This window comes from Pleurodeles waltl, chromosome 3_1 (assembly GCF_031143425.1).
Source record: "Pleurodeles waltl isolate 20211129_DDA chromosome 3_1, aPleWal1.hap1.20221129, whole genome shotgun sequence".
NCBI classification, from domain to species: domain Eukaryota; kingdom Metazoa; phylum Chordata; class Amphibia; order Caudata; family Salamandridae; genus Pleurodeles; species Pleurodeles waltl.
The window spans coordinates 75,732,323-75,750,477 of NC_090440.1; the positions used below are offsets into that span (position 1 = coordinate 75,732,323).

Genomic DNA, 18,155 nt, shown 5'->3' on the forward strand with positions numbered 1-18,155 from the left:
TGCTCACGAAAAAAAATACACAAATAAAATACAGTGGCTGCCGCCGCTTCAATATTCGGCTTCAAAGGGAACGCACTTTACAGATCCTGCCATCACTTGCAATGTGTCAGCACCTGTCAGTGACCACTTGGGTAATCCAAGGGAACTGGATGCTAAATACCAAGCTAGGAACCGGACATAAGTACTGATTAAGGAAAGGCAGGTTTATTCCTCCGCTGTAATGATTTGTTACTAGGGTTCACCCATATATAAAGGCCATTTGCTATTACTTTGCACACTATATCTATGTGTTTATTTAGTTTAAAAAAAAAAAAAAACAGAAAATAAAGTCTGCAACCTGAAGTACTCGTGTTCTTTCATGTAACAGTATAAATACTATAGATCTGGCCTCCCATGGACGCGTCCAATAATGGTGCACATGCGGACCTTTAGTCCTCATGCAAAGCAGAAGCAAGTCAAAAGGACATGTTACATAGAAAAAACACCAAGCAAAATACAAGTAAAAAGGCATTTATTTTAGGCCACACCAAAACAGCAACACAGGGAAGGGTAGCTAGCGCCAAACCAACCCCACAAAAGTCCTACCAACATTCCATAACACCCCACAGATGACCCTGCTATTTTGAATACGCTCCAGAAAGCCACCTTCACACATGCTCCCCCTTTGCACAAACATAAAAAATGAGAAACAAGTAATGTTGGAATTAGATAAGAATAAACCAGATGGAACCGAAACTTACACGAAAGAAAACAAAAACTAACAATACACATATAAAAACACAACATAAAACGTTTGTACTACTCGGCACCCTGAGCATTTTCTGACTTGATAACTCAAACTCACCAGTAACACACACAGACATTCAGAGGTGCTCCCCTCCCACTGGTCTCCCATTGGTTCCTCCTGTGCCATGACATCTCCCTGCAGCTGTCCACCTAGGGTCGCTGTGTTGTCCAGCTATGAGTATCCGCGAACACAGCCCAGTCCACACAGATCTGTGAACCCCCTACAACCCTCTGCCCTCAAACAGTGAGTCTAGTTTATATTTTAGTGTAGTTCTCTTCTTGCAGACATCTAGTCTCATGTTCTATCGGTCACTGTGGCTGCCCCGTCCCCACAAACTGAAAGAGATCTTCAAAAGATGCACTGCAGTGGAAATGGATCAGTCCATCCACAATTATTAATCATCAAACTGTTCGGGTGAAATTCAAGGGCTCAGCCACAAAAGTGTTCATTAAAGTTCATTAAAAATGAGAAAAAGATAACTGGTTACCAAACACCAATGAAACTCTGAATCTGGGTCAACCAAGAGGACACAGCATTTGGTATAAGAGCTGCAGGGGCGGCCACACAACTCTCAGGGTGATAGGGTATTTCCAATACCATTAGATCGGCATTAAAGAAGCCTCACCGAACAGGCCTTCAACCCACACCAAAAGCTGTAGAAGGCTCCTACAGGAAGGAAGCACTGAAAGCGGGTGACATCACTTTTAAAATGTTGCAGACTCCTCGGCCCCTCAGAATCTAGGAAGAGGATTATCCACTCACAACCCTAAAAGCTACTTGTTGGTCAAGAGCTTCTTCTATCCTGTTCCAGGTTCCAAGTTGGTGCTAGGAAACAGCAGCTCTGGCAGGGGTACTGGAAGGGCTCAGACACATACTAATGGAGGAAAGCTAGGCTACAATCAACCCCAAAGTGATACAATAAGCCCATGCTGCCCTTGAAACATAACTTACAAGAGAACAACTCACAAAGGCCTTTGTAGAAATAAAATGCAATATGGCTGGGAAGCTGGGTTCTGGAGCGAAGGCCGTCCTCCTATGTACTTCTACCAGTGCTCTAAGGAGGGATGAGAACCTATCACTCCATGACCTGCCAGAACCGTGCTGTGACGCTGCAGATTAAAGGTCTGATTCTGGTCTGAAGCAAGAACAGAACAATCAGAAGTGCAGCACTCAAGGCTTGGAGTAAGGCTTTGAATTATTAATTATACTCAGCCACTGGGTTTTTAATCTGTACTGGATGGATCGGTTTTTATGGGTTTTATTGTTTTTATTGCCCGAGCTTTATTGCGTTTTATGTTTTTTTTTTTTTTTAAACCAGATTTTATTGAGAGTTTTACATAGTCATTATTTCTCATACATAAGTTCCCTCTCCGAGGAAGTTCTTATTAACATTTTATCAGTAGAACAATTCTATCATATATTCTGGCGTGACATTATCGAAGTATTCAAACAAGATTAATATTAATATCAATACGAACAATCCCCCCTCCCAGCCCCTCCCTATCCCTCTCTTCCGAGATGTTCTTTTATGGTTGTGATATAATCGAATAAATATTTCTATTCATTCATTCATTCATTCATATAAGCTACATGTTAAACAACGCTCTCTGACCCTACTCTCTCCTCTACTTTCATACATTTAAAGTCTTCCTGGAAGAGTAACATGCTAAACTGTATGGTTTGCTTAAGCGCTCTCCTGAACACAGACCACACAGGAGTAAAACATATCCATATAGCATTTCTGAACAGGTAATTCTAATTTCTCACCACTGACTGATCACAAACGAAGGCTCCTCCTGTAAACACTGAATTCTGAAGGTGGGTCATGTAACCATCAGGGTCACTTTTACCCTGTAAAAACATGGAAGGGTGTTCAAAGTAGAAGGCGCTGCTCTGAAAAGCAGAAAAAGTTACCATTTTCTCAGAGAGCGAGCCCAGGACAACAAAGTCCAAACATTGAGGAAATTAAATAAATAAATAAATAAACCACGCAGTTGTGAAAAAATGAAAACCTGTGGGGAATACGCAAAGCAGGGCACATTCCTCACAAAGGTAAAAGGAATGTAAACATGTCAATAGGGTTTGGTTCAGTTATGTCAAGTAATTTTGTGAGAACTGTAAATTAGTTACGCTGGCAGTAACCCAAGTTAAATGTATTTATAACCCTGTGTTAGCGCAGGTCAGTCTATATGACTATAATGCGTCATTCACAGAAGAATCCCTTGGCACTTTCCAAGGTTAGGTGTTGGGCCAAATCAGCATGGTATGATTACCTGAAGGTTCTAGTTTTTCAGACTGGGCTAAAACGACACCATCTTATCTTTGGACAACAGGTGGATGAATGTGGATTGTAATTTTCCAATGGATCTTTGGGAGTGAAAAGCTATGAAGAACCCTTTCCATACCTACCAGCCTATGGTTTAACCAGCTGCAGACCTTCTACGATACTGGTAAATTTCACGTGTTGGGTAGATTTGCTTCTGATACCCACCACAATCCAAGGTGCCACGACTCAGTCATAGCTACACTTAAAAAAAAACAGTTTAAAGATAACCTGGTCTCATTTTCAGGCCTCCTTATATTTCAGCTTAATGGATTTAGCTGCATTCTGTTGTCATAAGTTTAATTTTCCCATCATAGGCTGGTCACATATAGTGGGTTCAACTTATGTTAGGAAAACCAGCATGAGCGTGTCACATCAGGTTACAGAACATACCACAGATGATGGGTACATCAATGCGCTTACGGGTATCCTTGCACATCGCAAGAATCACTGACCATGGACAGATCTGCATCTCATGGCTAAGCACAGCTGGCAGTTTCCCCCCCAAAATTATTATAAGGTTTGGAATTTACCTTGAGGACACACGCTCGGAAAGTGGTAACTCAAGGGACTGCGGCTGGGAACGATCTGAAAGAGAGCATGTGCTAGCATGGACAGGTGATCTAAAAAAAAAAAGTCAAAGAACCCTACAAAAAGAGGCCATCGTTATTAACAGGAAAGAGTTAGTACCCCAGTGAGGTTCTTTGCTCTGCCAGTCAGACACATGCTCGGATTCCTTTGATTTGCAAAGCCAGAGCAGGGAGAAGATCTTTTCCTGTCTGGGCTTCTAGGCTGTGGAATTATATAGCCAGGAATCTACGAGAAATTGAAGCAGAGATGTTTTTAAATCCAATCTTCAAACCTTCTGTTTTAGAGAGAAGTAGTCAAGTTCACGTGTCTGGCTAGATTAGCACCAGGACGCTTCCTTGGAAGTAGCTGTTACGCTTTATAAGACAGTTTTCATTCATTCAAGGACTGCTTTACGCCGTACAGGCCTATTATTCTGGCTAATTTCCATTATGCAAATGCCTCTGGGAAAGAACTCTTGGTTTTGGTACCCTTCGTCTTTCAGGGATATGAGATTTGTTTTTTTAAATAATTGGATTGCTCAGAGCTCCACCATATTGGGTTTGAGTGTCAGTGCTCTCAGGATCAGAACCTAAGCTGCCGGCTGCATGAACTAGTACATTGCTCTACGTTGAGTCGTCATCATAAAAATAGCCATCAAGTGCTACTGCACCAGGCCGGTGGGCTCTCAGGACACTGCCACCCCAACTAGCTGCAGCAACCAGGGCTTCAAGCAAGCACCATCTACAGTGGCAATCGTTTCTGGACAGAAAACACGTGGCTAAGTTACTGTGGTCTACCAAGGGAATGCAAGCAGAATGTCTTGGGTCAATCATTCTAATTCTGAAAGCCATATTGAGGCAGTCCAATGACCCCAAGCAGAGATCCCTAGCCCAGGAACCAAGGAAGAGCTTGTGTCCAAGAACCAGGCACAACCTACTCCTGGTCGATCTTTAGTTGCAAAAGTATAGTGGCCATAAATTAGAACCATATGGGATCAAACTGTTTCACTCTCTCAGAGGTGCCGAGAGACTGGAGCCTGAGTCAAATGGTGTGTGCTGAATTCTGAAAATGAGGTACTTTCACTTATACATCAGCAGGTAACCAAGACATGTCTCATTCGAGGTGTTCTTTTATTTGTTGAATATTTGTATGTTTTGCACGCCCCTCAACAGGGCTAGACAGGACATTTATTCCACTGGGCATTTCCCCCTGGGCTGCAGCCTGTCACTTTACTCGACTCCAGGTTGTTTTATTTTTGCAGCAGGCACAGGGCGGCTTAGAGAGAGAAAAAGAGGCTGCTGGTGGTAGAAGGAAAGTGATTAGAGTGGGAGAGAAGGAGAGAATGGATCGATGAAAACAGGGAGATTGCACGAGGAGACGAAAGGAGCTGGGCTGGTTCTGGCATTTGTGCAAGGGCTGCTTTTCTTTTCAGAGTCCGGCCCTGATCCTGGCCCTCAGTGACCTATGCACACCTAGTGCCCCCAAGGCGCTGCATGGCACAAGGTGGTGGAGTGTGGTCCTACCTATTAAGTTATGAAGTTTAACGATGGTGCTGCATTTGCCACTGAGAGGCCTCAAAGTTCATGGAGTGATTACCAATGACTGCGTTCGGTGGCAGCTGCCAAGGCTGGAAACAGCAATGTTTTGAAGGCCTGTTCGAAGGAGATAGGTCGAATGGGAGTCAGAGTTCCACAGTCAGAGGCAGAAGAGGAAAGGCCCAACCACTGCCTTTGCCAGTTCTGGAGACGTCCACTAGGGCTGCAGGCATTCCTAGTGCAGCAGGTGCAGTGGCAGCGGTCCAGCAATTATATTATGGTTGGCTTACTACCCACTAAGGAGTCAGAAAGCCCGTTTCCGTACTTGTATCGGGGCCCATGGTGATGCCACCGATAGCCAGGGCTCCATTGCGGGGCTGATCTTGGATTTCAATGTCAAGTGTCGAAGCCAGGATTGGAACACAAGTCTGGAGGTCTCAGGGTCATAATCCTGCCTCGTTGCCACATGAGGCCTACAAGCCTGCGGCTGGCATCCATTAAGGACTCTTACTCCTTTGCAACGACCCCGCCCATCCTAAAGTTCGCGGGCAGGCGTCATCCTGGTGATGGGTGCACTAACGAGGCGGCGGGGGGGGGTGCTGGAAGGAGAGGCATTTGTTTAACATTTATTCAGGCGAGAAACGGCTCGAGCTGAACTCGGCTGCCTAAAAATAGCGTCCCACGTCGGTGGCGGCACGCTTTCTGCCTCAGGCAGCCGCTGGAATTGCTCAAAAATTAAAATGAACTATTTTTAGACCGAGCAGAGCCCAGTGGGGCTCTCTAGCTGCTCGCCCATATGTGATCTTCCAACATCAGCCCTCTCCTGCCTTAATGTGAGGAGTCACCCGGGGTTGTCAAGTACCATTACATCTCCTTAAATGCGTGTATTTACTAATTAATGGTGGTATCAGCGGGCGGCTGAATCTTCCGTCCATACAGGGTGGGGAATAAGGGGCCCGTGAAAGGGCTCGACCCAGCAGAGAGATCTCTTGCAAAGCAAGCACACAGCTTTCTTCATATTTATTCTTTGGACAAGATCCTGCGTGGAATCCAGTCACACAATAAAAAAAAAAAAAACACAAACACAAAGCAAGGAAGATATGAATAAATAGGACCACACACATTTTTACACTTATACACATCATCGGCAGTGTGTGGGTTTTGTGCTACGAAACAAAGAGTGAAAAAAAATCACTTACACTCGCTCAAGCATCTGCACACACACAAATTAAGGAAAGCACAAAAAAGAGAAAGCACAAAAAAGAGAAAGAACATGATACAAACACAAAGCGCCCCAAACTCTTCTTTGCACATTAAGAACTATGCTCTCCAACCCCTTCGAGGGGAGCTCTGGGACCGCCCCCCCCTCTGTAATTTCCCCACCACTTGCAGTGTCTTTATCCATGTGGTTGACTTTTACTGTAACTGCATTGCCAAAGCCTGTAGATCAGGGGTTCACAACCTTTTGACTTCTGTGGACCCCTGCTTTATCATTACTAGAGCCCTGGGACCCCCAATGGATCAATATTGGAATCCGGGGACCACCCCCCTGAGTCATTACTGAAAGCTGGGGACCTAATCTGATAATAATATTTAATTTTCTAAGCAGTCGCGGACCCCCTGAGGAGGCTTCGCGGACCCCCAAGGGTCCCCGGCCCACAGGTTGGGAACCACTGCTCTAGATTGCAGAGTGTCTCAGGATCTGCTCTGGGTTCCACTCTCTTTAATATTTATCTGCAGCCCTTAGCAAGTCGAATCCTGGGATTTGAGGGTGATCTCAAACGCTGAGGATAGCCACCTTCTCCTATCCTTTCAGGAGTTTGACAAAGAAGCCCTAAGCCCTTTTAAACTTTGTCTTGAACAGCTGGCAATTGGATGAGCAATAGCTGTCTTAAGCTTAAATCTGATAACACGGAGACTATTTTCTTTGGAACTAAATGCTGTCCCGATTCATGGAACTGGTGGCCTTTGGAGCTGGGGGACCCCACCTTCCCCATCCTCGACGGCTAGGAACCTGGGTATTACATTTGATTCGGGTCCCTCCTTTGAACCTTAAGTCATTGTAACATCAGTTGCTTTGCAACTCTTGAATCCTTAAGGAGGATGTTGCACCTAGTGCCAGAGGATATTTGCAAGATTACTGTTCACTCTTTGGTGACTTCAAAATTGGAGTCTACAAACAGCCTATACTTGGGCCTTCCGGCATATCTGACCCAGTGCCTTCACATTATTCAAAACCCTGCAGCTCATCTAATTTAGAACATTTTCGTTTGTCCAGCCGAGTCACCCTAACCCAACAACTTAATTGGCTGCCCATTATTAAATGGATTAAATTCAATGCCCTTACCTTTTCATACAGAGCTCCTGAACATAAAGTTCCCTTCCATCTAAGGAAGAGACTCAAGGCCTATTCTTAAACTAGATCCTTTAGATCCAACAGCTTAAAACTGCTTGAATGTCCCCGATTTTGCAAAACCTGCAGAGGTGGGAGATCTTTTGTGTACCTCACGGCCAGGCTCTGGGATGCCCTCCCACTAGGTCTTCAGTTAGCTCCATCTGATTACACTTTCAGGAAAAAAATGTGAAGACATCTTTTTCAATTTGCCCTGTAATCTTTCTTTATCCATTTATCGGTCACTTGCTGCTAGCGTCAGGATACTTCTTCTGAACCTGCTGTGGAGTCTATAAATAAGTCTGCTTAGCATTGTATTTTACTTGAATAAAATGGCCTCCAAACTTAAGAAAATGGTAGTCACTATTAACTGCTCATGGCCCCAATCTTTTAAAGACCTTTGAGAAGTAGTTGCTGAAACACACCCGCACTGCGCTGCCCATGCCCACACATTGGAGTTTTATGGCTTTCGGGTTGATCAATTGAATATTGGTGGTCATCTCCGAATAGCAGTCCTTCATAAAAAATCCAGTATGAAATAATAATAATATAAATAAAAAAGTCTATATATATTTTTTGTGTTGAGAAATGCTTTGATCACCGCAGTGCCATTCACATAATTTTAAATACTGTACTTGATCATGTGTGAAATTTGTCAGCAGAAAGGAATTTGGTTAGGGCCCTGGAATAACGGAGCCTAAGTCTGAAGTAATGTAGGATTAAAAAATTAAGCAGATATAAAGCACATGTCAAAACAATGGGTGCAAGAATTGCCGATCTTTTGGATGAACAAGATTCTTTCCCCCCTCAACAGATGCCCAGTTAGATCTCCTTTAGCCGGCAAACTTTGTACATAGTCTGCGAGTCAAGACATCAGTGGAAACTGACACGAATCTCACTGACCCTCCACGGACTAAGTAACTGGATGGGTCAGTCTCAGCACTGTCCATAGCTGCCAGGCAAGCTTTCAGGGTTATCTATGACCGTGAAAGTTTGGACTAGAAATACTACAATAATACAGACACCAGTACATATTATCATAAAGCATAGAAAATTATAGGCAATTATGATAACAAGTAGAGATTTCTTATGCCCCTGTTTTTGTAACTTAGAACTAGAAATCAAAATTGTGTAATATGTACATCTCAGAAACAAAGAATACAACAAAACTTTTTGAAGAATGTCACTTTGTAGTAGATCTTGATCATGGGTCTGCTTCAAAATGATAGGCCAAGAGCCAACATAACATAAGAAAAAACGTAAATGCATACCACAATTTTGGCGAGCACGCCGTCATCACTGGACTCCAGGGTTACCACTGCTTTGTCGGTTTCAATCTCACACAAGGCATCCCCAGCATTCACAACTTCACCTACAGAATAAGAAACGGACATTGCTATTGAAGGTATTGAGAGCAAAAATACCTGTGTGCTAAGAAGTAAAAGCAAAAATCATACATTTTGTTTCCCCAAAAAACTGAATCTATAAACCATGTAACGATTACACCAATACAACATCAAATAAAGCTGGCATCTGTACTTTTGAGGAATAAGAATTATCTAATTTTATAATACCGTGCATCAAGAAATTGATTTATGATGTGAAACTTTTCAAATCAATTAAGAGCTATTTCATGATATATTCAGGAGAAAAGGCAGTGATATTAATTTATTCAGAATTTCTTCAGTACTAATACACATTTCTTACTTACATCAAACAAAAATTATACTTTTCATAATTCGTACACTAAAAACACACAACTCACAGAATACTGGTAAATTGGCAAAAATATAAGAAAATAATCAATTTGAAATAGCAATCATAAAATAACCTGCCTTACAGATTTCTTAAAACATTAACAGTTCACCTAGTCTATGTATAGTTCACCATTTCTGCCAGCAAGAAACTTCACTTTAACATGGTGGACCTTTAAGGCCCTATCTCGGTTTCAATTGTGTTCTTCATAAGTAGATGTTTTAACAGTTACTTTATATGATGATGATGTTGATGAACACGGTAAACACCCATAAATGCGTGTCGTGAAGAGCTTTAGAGAGTCCACAAGAGTTTATGAACATGAAAAGGGGATGGTGGGTTTCTTGCCGGTGGTGGACTGCTGAAGCATTCCAGTGTTCGGGACCAAGTTAAAAGAAAGTCCTATCGCCCAAATGAGACACAGATGGGAGGAGCAGCGGTCAGGAAGCTGCAGTTGAGCACATCTCACTCCAGGGGATGCACCACATAATTAGTTTTAGGAATTTGATATAGTGCATGTCTGGTACAATGGGCCCACGGCGAACATAAAGAACAGTGTTATTACAGAAGGAGTATTTCAAACATGACGTGATGGCCAAAAAGCATGGAAGGAGAGAGAAATAGAGCAAGAGAGTGTGTATGTGTGCTGCCCTGCACACGCATGTGTTGGGCATTACAGTTGAAACCTGAGCATTGAAAGCAGGTTGTGGTGGGAGGGGATTAAACAGGTAATTTGAACAGCTCTATGCAGTTTTTTGCACACACTATTATATTACATGTGAAAAATCACATGTTTTTGGTCAGTGCTGCAGCCAGAATTTTTACCCAGGTCCCCAAGATGCAAAGTAAGCAACTAGAACAAATGCAATCTACAGATAGGAGAATGGATTTATTGCTTTGATTATTTATATGCTTCCCGCCTACACCTCTTACAGAGGGAGCCTAACTAGTCAATCAATCAATTTACAGGATTTATCTGACAAAAAGGTGCTGTCCTATTAGAACATATTCAACAAAAACAACATGTTCTAGCGTCAGTAATTCCATGCGAATGATTCCATGATCTTATGAATTAAATGAGATTCATAAATTATAGACAAGGACATTGAGGATAACCCCTAGCTGATAGCTGGTCTAAAGCAAGCAACTAGGTTTTAGGAAGGAAAAGCAGATATGAATAGCCTGGTTTTTAGCCTTTGTCAAAAATGGGCAAGCTACGAAGACATTTAGGTGTGGAATGCAGGCTGTGCCACAGTCATGGAGCCCGATCAGAGAAGGCTCACCTGTTACAACAAGCAAGGTGAATGCTGGAATTGCTCTAAAGATTGGTGGAGATCACCAAAGGAGATGAACTGTCCTCTGAGCATCAATTAAAGACACATCTCCTTAGCTGACAAAAATGCAGCTAAAGTGAGGCAGTCTCTAGACTGGGAGGATATCATATCCTGAGATCTTTCTGTGAATCACTGACGCTTAAAAGCAGATTTTAAAATTTTGGATTGAGGAGCAGAATCCTGAAAAGAAGAAGAGGAACTTCTGTGGCGTGTTGATGATCACATGGAATACACCTTCCACTGCACATTACAGTCAGAATCTTTAGATTTCATGTAACCATAGAGTCAACAAGGGATCTTTGGTATATGGTTGTGCCTAACCTTGTCATGTTTGCCCAACCACTACTTTCAGAACAACAACAAACATAGAATTAAACAGGCCACTTGTGACAACATCACCCAAAATCAGTGATGAGGACTTTATAGCTGCATAAAGAGAGTGGGACAGTGTTGTAAAGACTAGTGCTCTTGGTTCAATAAAATACAGTGTTAATTGAAGTGGCTGCATGCAGTGGGTACATTTCTAATCGTGTCTTCTAAACTTAATTTAAAAACAGAATCCTCACCTTGCAGTTCTACTGCAAGACCATTCAGTATGCAACAAATAACACACTTCACCTTGCAAAGAAGATCCCTTCTAAGCAAGTTCACAGGACTTAAATCACACAATATAAACTGTGTATTTTCCATCTGTCCTATTTTGACTGAAACATTTAATAAGATCTGATTAACAATTTGTTTATTACCAACCTCTACAAATTGGACTTCTCTTCCCAAGAAGCGTAGGTTTGGGAAGTCCACAGAAAGAACTGTAGAATTGTAACCCCATTATCAATCAGGATCAAAACAGGATAGCTACTTACTTCTCCATCAACATATGGGCCACTTTGATCTACCTCCTGAACTGCTTCAAGTAAGCAGTCCTGCTCCCCCCCCCCACAAGAAGCGCCATTGTGAAAAGCTTCCTGCCAACTCATCAGTTACAATAATAGCATTCTGTTAATACCCTGCACTATATAGCATTTTATTCCAAGTTTTGTTGTATTACAGAGGCTGTTGGCATTTGTACATATTCATCGTGTTATTTCTCTGCACCTGCTGATTTTGCTCTGAATTGTTCCTAAACCCTATCTGGATTAAGTCTACATTTCCTCTTCCAGTGTCCAATCCGCCCACAAAAATGGAAAGGTGTATACTTTTTCTACATCTCAACATTTCCTAGCATACCATTTACTCTATCCCTTCCACCCCTTCATCCCATTCATACTGTTGTGCACAAAATTCATATAAAACCTATTTGATCCTTTTTCAAATTGTTTCGCTCAGGAAATCTTTATTGTTTCCTTTGATCTCTTTTCAAGATAATCACTACTGTTCTTTATCAATTTCAAAATTTCACCAATATCTTTTGTCGACCAACACAACTCACTCTGTTGAATAGGATTACTTATTTCTGACCTCAGCCCATTCACAAAAGCGGACACGAAAGCCCCACAGCATCTTTTTTCTGGATTTTCGACTCCGTTTTGTTTTCCAAACACCTGCATTCATCTCTCATAATAGGAATGCAGTGACACTTTGGGTTCCTGTGTTATTCTCGTAATCTTTTCTCAATTTATATGCCTCTCTGAAATTCGTTTTTTCAAATACTTGATCACTGCCCTGTGTTTCTCAGCTACATCTGTGAATGGCACATATTTAGAACCAACTCTAGCTGGTTCCTGTACTGGCCACCTTACACTCCAGCCACAAGACTCCAGAAACAACAATCTCAAATAACTTGTTTAAATCAGCTCACAACATCGGAAAAAGTGGTTATAACTTCTGAATCTCAGCATTCCATTATGTGTGATCTTCTCTCAATTTTGGAAAGTTATGTTTAAAGGCATATCTGTCCTTGTCCAAGGGACATACACCAAATTCCCTGTCTGTAACGAAAGGGGAACTCAGCCACTAAACCTTTTGAAGCTTCTGAATCACTTGCAATATTTCTTGCCCCCTTTCCTTCATTGCTCTTTTCTTTTTATTCACTGCCCCTTTCCCCATTTTCCTAGATATGTCTTCAAATCTTTCCATTCTCAAGTTTTTTCAATCAAATCTTTAATAATGACCCTTACAGTAATGAGACCCATCTCTTTAATTTCGTCATGTGTAAAATCCATCTTGTAATTTCGTTTTACATTTTTTCACCCTTTAATAAATCAGCCAATTGTTCCAATTTGTCATGAGCTTCCTTAGGAAATCTGGCTGCTTCCTTGATCAAATATCTAATTTCATCAGCACTGTATGTTGACAATCTGTTCAAATCTACATTTTCCTGCAACATCTCCCTAAATTCTATCTTTAGAATTCCAATACAAACATATTTAGGAGGTGGCTCTACCACCACTGTCTGTTCAGGTATTACCGCTACCTGGTCCTCCTCTGTCCTGTTCCCACACTTGTACTAGGCATAGCCATTGTGACAACATTTCTGATGAGGCACCTGGTACAACTCCAGGAACAGCTTCCACAGCTGCAATATGTACTCCTCCATCCCTGCCAAACCCAACATTAGTCTGGGTCAGTTCCATCTGTCTGTCTGCATATGGAAGAAATCTCGAAATCAGCAGCTCATTCATAAATGTCAATCATCTTCCGATTCCCCATTCTCTCTTCTGTTCCCCTAACTACAGCAGGAAAGGTTCTAACACATTCCATTATACCTCCTGCCCAAGTTTTCTCTTGGCGATCTAATTTGCCCTCCAACCAACTACTAAATGATAGTTCTATCTTTCGTGTCCCTTTCTTTCTCTGTTACCATGGGATCCCATTTATTAAGCACCTCAAACTGTGTAGTTATTGACACTGATTCCATATTATACATAATTGTCTCAGGAAATCTAACTTTTTAATATTAAACATACCCTCAATTGGAAACTGTAAAGCCTGATCATGCTCTTTATATACATTCTATTCTGGTATCAAGACACCTGTGATACCCGCGCTCTTCCATCATTTCACATGCTGGTATGGCCTCACCCGGCAACTTTTGGTCCTCTTTTGGTATCTTCTCTTTCTTAGGCTTCGTAAATACTCCACCCTTATTTTACTCTAAACAGGCTCAAACCAAACAAATAAGTCGAAACATAAATGAACTCAGCAAATAACTGTGGGAAGAAGAGTCTGACACCGCAGTATTGTTGGGTTCAATGTGTTTAATTTAGAAACACGACCTAGCGTCCATCCATTCCAGGGAGAGGCCAGTAACTGAACTCCCTGGAATGTTACAAAACTGCCATTCTCCAAAGAATCTCTAAACCACATTCTTTTGAAAGCAATCAAATCATAACAATAACCAATAGCAGTGTGGCTCTGTTTACTGAAAACTGGGGACCCAAGCTGTTAATATTATTACATTTTCTAAGCAACCGCAGACCCCCTGAGGTGGCTTTGCAGAACCCCAGGGGTCCTCGGACCACAGGTTGGGAACCTCTGATGTAGAATACAATAAAGATGAAAATATAGTATGGTGGAGCAGACCCTCAGGGGCAGTGTCTGTTGTGGGATTAGGTGGCAGTGTTTGATGTGGGATTAGGAGGCAGGCACCCCAGAGCCTGGATCAGGTTCTACCAGGAGGACAAAGCACAATCTACGCCTATAGCCCCTTCTTCCGCAGGGCACCCAAGTCATCCTACAAGAAGACGCTGTTTCTTAGTAAGGAGTCTTCAGAAATCTGCCATCACCCTGCCCCTTAGGCTCCTCCTCCACAGGCCACCTCAGATCATCCTACATTGAGACTTCACAAATCTAGCTCAGAGGCAGGGCTTATTTTGAGAAGGCACTGTAGCCCTCTGATGTATACATAAAAAACACACAATATTAACTTTCTTCCGGGTTCACAGAAATGGGTTACTTAGCGTGAACGGAAATAATCTGCAAACAAAAACCTTTACTACCTTAATTGAGAGTAAAATCCAGTCGGTCCCCTCTCTCAACAACAAGTAATGAATTAACAGCTCCTTTTAATTATGCTAAGCAGAGTGAACAATTAACCAGTACTAAATGCAATTTCATTCAATCTTCACGCTGAAATGCTCCTTAAATTCCGTGTCCAACGAAATGAGCACACGTACCGAACTTACAGCTTGGCTGTGAAGTGACAACTTTGCACAAGAAGGTGCTGGCACTGGGGACCTAGACGCCTTATATTGTGGAGTCAGTATGTGGGGAAAGAGGGGCGTTGCACAAAATCACACTAAGATATGTGCTGCCATGAACAGTGCAACACATTTTACCAATGATAATAGAAACAAGCATTTGCAATGCCAATTGTTATAACTTCTGAATAGTAGAATGTTCTTCTCAAGCTTCAGTAATCACAGAGAACAGGTGCAACAAGGGCAACAGCAGAGCAGGTTTCCTTCAAGCACAAGCATGGCATGATTCAGGTGCACGAGCACAGTCACACAAAACAGGAATAGCACAGGAAGTAGCAAAGCAGGTCCCATAACACAGAAAATACAATCTACAGAGCAAGACAAGCACAGACAGACACACATAAGCAGAAAAGAACAAAAAGAGCAGTAGCAACGATGCAGCCTGATCGCACATTCACATAAGAGTTGCAGGACAGGCAGAAAAAGGCACATTTTATTGTTTAATTCTGTGAGTAAATAAAACGACAAGGTTTTCGAGAAGATTATTATGTGCAGAGGGAGTGCTATCACACGCAGAAAAGGAAGGCTGCATTACGACCACGCATTTTAAATATTTGTGGTAAAGCCGCCACACCTGGGATGGCTGCAACCAAGTCTGGAACAGCTATCTGAATTGAAGTCACTTACGAAAGCCAGGTAGCCACCTACCCAGATGCCTGGAAACATGCCACAGTACTCCCCTCTCCCTCAAGACACCCTCAGCAGACCCTAAGAAGCTAGCCAATTACTGGACTATCTCCCTGCTACCCAGCAAAAGATGATAAACTAACGCCTAGCCAGCCACATCCACCTTCTCAACACCACTCAAACAGAATTCAGGCCTAACATCAGTCCAGGCACCACCTTCTTTGCGGTCACTAACAAGATCGTGGACAGAGTTGACACCGAGGCCCTTATCCTACTGGATCTTTCGCCAGCCTTCAACACATCTCTCCCACCCCATTCTCATCCAATGACTGCACGGAGCAGGCATCCAAGGTCCCGCAGTTTGCTTTATTTGCTCCTACTTCAGAGGCTGCTCCCAGTGGTCAGCCTGGCACCCTTCCCCTAAGATGCTGCCGACCTCATCTGAGGAGTTACACAAGGATCATCACTGAGCCTCACTCTGTTCAATGTCTACATGATCCCACCCACTAGTATCATCTGCGCCCACAGAATTAACATCATATCCTATGCTGACGACACCCAGCTCATACTATCCCTCTACGATGAGACAATAGACACCCGGACCTATTTCTCCACCTAAATGACCAAAGTCACAAATGATGAAAACCAACTGCCTTAAGGTCAACACAAGTTGTAATTTTCAGCAAAGACATCTCACTCTATGACTCCATCTGGTGGCCTGCTGAACTCACACTCACACTTTTCCAGGCAAACCATGCAAAGAACCACGGAAAAGTAATCCACAACCAACACACCATGAACACAGTCTGCATTTCCGTCCTCCACACTCTCAAGATACTCAAGAATATCTTCAAATGGCTACCCTCCAACACTTGCAGAACCATTACCCAAGCTCTCATCATCAGCAAGCTGAACTACGGCAACACACTGAATGCTGGAATCAATGCTCCACTGACCAGAAGACTCCAGACCACACAAAACCCAGTGACCAGACTCACCCTCAACCTTCCTCCTGCAAAAAAAGCGGTCTTCAAACTCCTCACATACACAAAGTGTTGCACAACACTGGCCCTATGTACCTCAGTGTAAGGAAATGCCTCCTTGGCATGGTTACCCCCTGACTTTTTGCCTTTGCTGATGCTATGTTTTGAATTGAAAGTGTGCTGAGGCCTGCTAGCTAACCAGGCCCCAGCACCAGTGTTCTTTCCCTAACCTGTACTTTTGTTTTCACAATTGGCACACCCTGGCATCCAGGTAAATCCCTTGTAACTGGTACCCCTGGTACCAAGGGCCCTGATGCCAGGGAAGGTCTCTCAAGGGCTGCAGCATATCTTATGCTACCCTGGGGATCCCTCACTCAGCACAGACACACTGCTTGCCAGCTTGTGTGTGCTGGTGAGGACAAAACGAGTAAGTCGACATGGCACTCCCCTCAGGTTGCCATGCCAACCTCACACTGCCTATGCAGTATAGATAAGTCACCCCTCTAGCAGGCCTTACAGCCCTAAGGCAGGGTGCACTATACCATAGGTGAGGGCACCAGTGCATGAGCACTGTGCCCCTACAGTGTCTAAGCAAAACCTTAGACATTGTAAGTGCAGGGTAGCCATAAGAGTATATGGTCTGGGAGTCTGTCAAACACGAACTCCACAGCACCATAATGGCTACACTGAAAACTGGGAAGTTTGGTATCAAACTTCTCAGCACAATAAATGCACACTGATGCCAGTGTACATTTTATTGTAAAATATACCCCAGAGGGCACCTTAGAGGTGCCCCCTGAAACCTTAACCAACTATCCGTGTAGGCTGACTGGTTTTAGCAGCCTGCCACACTCGAGACATGTTGCTGGCCACATGGGGAGAGTGCCTTTGTCACTCTGTGGCTAGTAACAAAGCCTGCACTGGGTGGAGATGCTATCACCTCCCCCAGGCAGGAGCTGTAACACCTGGCGGTGAGCCTCAAAGGCTCGCCCCCTTTGTTCCAGCACCACAGGGCACTCCAGCTAGTGGAGTTGCCCGCCCCCTCCGGCCACGGCCCCACTTTTGGCGGCAAGACCGGAGGAAATAATGAGAATAACAAGGAGGAGTCACTGGCCAGTCAGGACAGCCCCTAAGGTGTCCTGAGCTGAGGTGACTAACTTTTAGAAATCCTCCATCTTGCAGATGGAGGATTCCCCCAATAGGGATAGGAATGTGACCCCCTCCCCTTGGGAGGAGGCACAAAGAGGGTACTAACCCCCCAGACCTAAACACGTCCTTAAATTTAGTATTTAAGGGCTTCCCTGAACCTAGGAACTCAGATTCCTGCAACCTAAGAAGAAGAGGACTGCTGAGCTGAAAAACCCTGCAGAGAAGACGGAGACACCAACTGCCTTGGCCCCAGCTCTACCGGCTTGTCTCCCCCCTTCGGAAGAAAACTGCTCCAGCGACGCTTTCCCCAGGACCAGCGACCTCTGAATCCTCAGAGGACTGCCCTGCTCTAAAAGGACCAAGAAACTCCCGAGAACAGCGGCCCTGTTCAACAAAGACTGCAACTTTGTTTCCAGAGGAGCAACTTTAAAGACCCCTGCAATTCCCGCCAGAAGCATGAGACTTGCAACACTGCACCCGGCGACCCCGACTCGACTGGTG

At 43.5% G+C, this 18,155-nt stretch overlaps 1 protein-coding gene across 1 annotated transcript in view; it reads right to left on the bottom strand.

The window, feature by feature from the left end:
* The window catches only part of PDHX (pyruvate dehydrogenase complex component X), a 361,556-nt gene that overhangs the window by 232,890 nt on the left and 110,511 nt on the right, over positions 1 to 18,155 (bottom strand). Inside the window, exon 3 of the mRNA XM_069221839.1 lies at positions 8,879 to 8,979. Within this exon, the coding sequence (XP_069077940.1) occupies positions 8,879 to 8,979 (101 nt within the window). The remainder of the gene's footprint in view (positions 1 to 8,878; positions 8,980 to 18,155) is intronic.